We start from the raw sequence: 1,319 nt of genomic DNA, 5'->3' as shown, positions 1-1,319 counted from the left end.
TGTCGAAGCTCTCCAGCCTAAAGCGTTTCGCGCGTACTCGTCTGGATCGATTGGACGTCGAATTTCCACCTTTCACATGGGAAAGAGTCAGCGACCCCGTGAAGCTCAACGCGGTCTTCTCAGACAGAGAATGGGAATTCGATTCTCCGGTCGTCCACTTGACAGATGTTAGTTTCCGATATAATAAATACATTACGAGCATGTATCGACGGAAGCATCGCACCGGAGGTGCTTGGAGGGCAAGGATTATAGATGGACTGAATCCCGAAAGATTTTCCACAGTCCAGGCGGGATTGGATTCATTGGTTTGCATGCGACCCCTCCGAGCAGACCCGCGTCGGAATATTCTTCGAAAGGCTCCAGGACGGACTCGCGAATGTTTATGTTCGCTTGAACGTCAAACAACGTTTCCTGGTCCTGCCGCAGACTCTCTTGAAGGACAACAGTGAGGGTGAGTACGGGACCTGAAGAGCCTACAGAGGTTTTGTGGGGGAACCCGATTAGGCCGAAGAACCATAGATCTTGTAATCGACAAGAGGCTCACCGCTTAGGTCACGTGTATAGCGCGGGTGGAATCCGCTTGGAATGCACTTCACCCATGAGGGGTTGGCGCCTGGCATTGAATCTTATTATGCAAGAGCCCGAGGGATTGGGTGAGGTTCATGTCCGTTTCGGGGCCCAGGTCGCCATGACTGGTCACACGTTCGAGCTGCCGAAGCAAGTTCGGGCGTCTCTCTTGGCTCGACGCTTCCTCGGAGAAGGAAACGTCGAGGCCGCTAAGAATGAAATTCTCAAGTGAGTTTGGTGATGGATGAAATTTCTCTCCTTCGAGCTTGTTTCCGTCCAGGAGCCCGAACCTCGTGTCGGGGCTCATTTTGAAATTATGTTACTCACCAGGTGTTGCGACGAATGCCAAGCTATTATGCAGCCCCATTCCCTCTACGCTGAAATTATCGTCGAAGGCGAAAGACAGGAAGTTCTGCTCTTCGGGTCCCGCCTGAAGTTCTTCGGCACGTCAAACTTCCTGCAAGATCTCGCGATCTACATCGGTTACGCCGAGGTAAGAGCGCTGCCATCGATTAAGCCTCGGGAAACTCTTCCGCCGCGATCCCTCCAACGGAACAGTTTTTCCCTGAAGCCCCGCGACGTATACTCTCGATTGAACCTTCTCCCGCTTCACAGAATGGGACGACGTTTACAGCGATCAGAGCTGAGGAAAAAGCCTACGGGTTCTGCTGCAATCCCTGTGATTATGTTCAAACGATTCATAAAACCCGATGGATCCCGGAGCAACCCCAGCAGCAGCAGCAAATGCTCTC

General features: G+C 52.4%; 1 protein-coding gene across 1 annotated transcript; it reads left to right on the top strand.

Annotated features, from left to right (window-relative positions):
* Positions 1–282: 282 nt before the first annotated feature.
* Positions 283–1,060, top strand: LOC108863779 (uncharacterized; the record flags this gene model as incomplete). The annotated part of the gene is made up of 3 exons (XM_018638336.1): positions 283–451; positions 552–795; positions 898–1,060. Coding segments are annotated over 3 exons (576 nt in total), but the record flags the coding sequence as incomplete, so codon positions are not given.
* Positions 1,061–1,319: the final 259 nt, after the last annotated feature.

This window comes from Galendromus occidentalis, unplaced genomic scaffold (assembly GCF_000255335.2).
Source record: "Galendromus occidentalis unplaced genomic scaffold, Mocc_1.1 scf7180000076919, whole genome shotgun sequence".
Classification (NCBI taxonomy): Eukaryota; Metazoa; Arthropoda; class Arachnida; order Mesostigmata; family Phytoseiidae; genus Galendromus; species Galendromus occidentalis.
The sequence above is the reverse complement of the archived record's forward strand: the minus strand, read 5'-3'. Positions and strand labels throughout refer to the sequence as shown.